This window comes from Otolemur garnettii, unplaced genomic scaffold (assembly GCF_000181295.1).
Source record: "Otolemur garnettii isolate 467f Iridium unplaced genomic scaffold, OtoGar3 scaffold00011, whole genome shotgun sequence".
Taxonomy (NCBI): Eukaryota; Metazoa; Chordata; class Mammalia; order Primates; family Galagidae; genus Otolemur; species Otolemur garnettii.
Window position 1 is genome coordinate 1,933,498 of NW_003852406.1, and position 1,242 is coordinate 1,934,739.

Here is a 1,242-nt window from a genome sequence, read left to right on the forward strand (position 1 = left end):
AAAATGGATAATTTGCCTGTTATTTGTGAATTTAACCTTTTTTTAATGGCAAGAATAAAAGTAGAATGGATTGTTTCTTAAGATGCTCATCTGTGCTTGTGGATACTGCGTGTTCTGGACAGGAGGACTAAGATCTCAGCGCACAGATAATTCATTAGAACCTCGGAACAGACGCGATTGCCTGGGGGCGAGGAAGACGGGGGTGGAGCATTAAGCGTAGTTACAGAGGCCACGTAAGATAGTTTCAGCATACAGCACGATAAGCAGCAGTACAGTCACGCATGGGCTACGTTATGCTCTCGCATGAAGAGTCTCTGGGCGTAAAGTCCAAATCTATCAAAACGTAGCCCACCAAGCCACTCTAACATCAAAACACAGGCGCCCCCGCCACAGCCCACTGCCAAGCGGGAGGCGGCGCCTGGGGACGCGCGTGCGCGCAGGATTACGCAAGCGCGCAGCTTTTGCGCAGGCGCACAACCGCCCGACGGCGTAGCTCCATATCTTCTTGCTGAAAGCGCTTTCCCAGAGGGTTGAGCAGTTTGTTTTGCACGATGTCGGAAATGGCTGAGCTGTGCGAACTGTACGAAGAGTGCAATGACCTGCAGATGGATGTGATGCTCGGCGAGGGTGACCTTCCGCAGATGGAGGTAGGCAGCGGGAGCCGAGACCCATCCCTGCGTCCCTCCCGCAACGGGGCCCAGCCGCAGCTCGAGGAGGAAGGCCCGATGGAGGAGGAGGCGGCGCAGCCAATGGCGGCGCCAGCGGGGAAGCGGGGCCTGCCTAACGGGCCCAGCCCTGGGGAGCAGCCAGGCCAGCTCGCGGGCCCAGACTTCGAGAGTGAGGACGAGGGCGAGGAATTTGATGACTGGGAGGACGACTACGACTATCCGGAGGAGGAGCAGCTGAGTGGTGCCGGCTACAGAGTCTCAGCGGCCCTTGAAGAAGCCAACAAGATGTTCCTGAGATCATCCAGAGCCAGAGAAGCAGCTCTGGATGGCGGGTTTCAGATGCATTATGAGAAGACCCCGTTCGACCAGTTGGCTTTTATCGAAGAGCTTTTTTCACTTATGGTTGTCAATCGTCTGACCGAAGAACTCGGCTGTGATGAAATTATTGATAGAGAGTAGTTAAATGCTGTTAAAAGAGGAGGAAACTACCTGAGGAGAGACCCAGCTTGCCACTATCTTTTGGGTTCATTCCATATAGTCCTGTGCCAATGAAAAACTAGATCTGCAAAAAAAA

General features: G+C 53.8%; 2 protein-coding genes across 2 annotated transcripts in view; one reads left to right on the plus strand and one right to left on the minus strand.

Annotated features, from left to right (window-relative positions):
- The window catches only part of SHC4 (SHC adaptor protein 4), a 123,050-nt gene that overhangs the window by 53,547 nt on the left and 68,261 nt on the right, over nucleotides 1-1,242 (minus strand). The window lies entirely within an intron of this gene.
- EID1 (EP300 interacting inhibitor of differentiation 1) lies at nucleotides 451-1,238 on the plus strand. Its single transcript, XM_003784341.2, has one exon. It carries the CDS (start codon nucleotides 552-554, stop codon nucleotides 1,125-1,127), a length of 576 nt encoding a protein of 191 aa, XP_003784389.1. The 5' UTR covers nucleotides 451-551; the 3' UTR covers nucleotides 1,128-1,238.

Coding starts and splice junctions, on each gene's coding strand:
- EID1 (XM_003784341.2), top strand. CDS start 552: ATGTCGGAAATGGCTGAGCTGTGCGAACTGTACGAAGAGTGCAATGAC.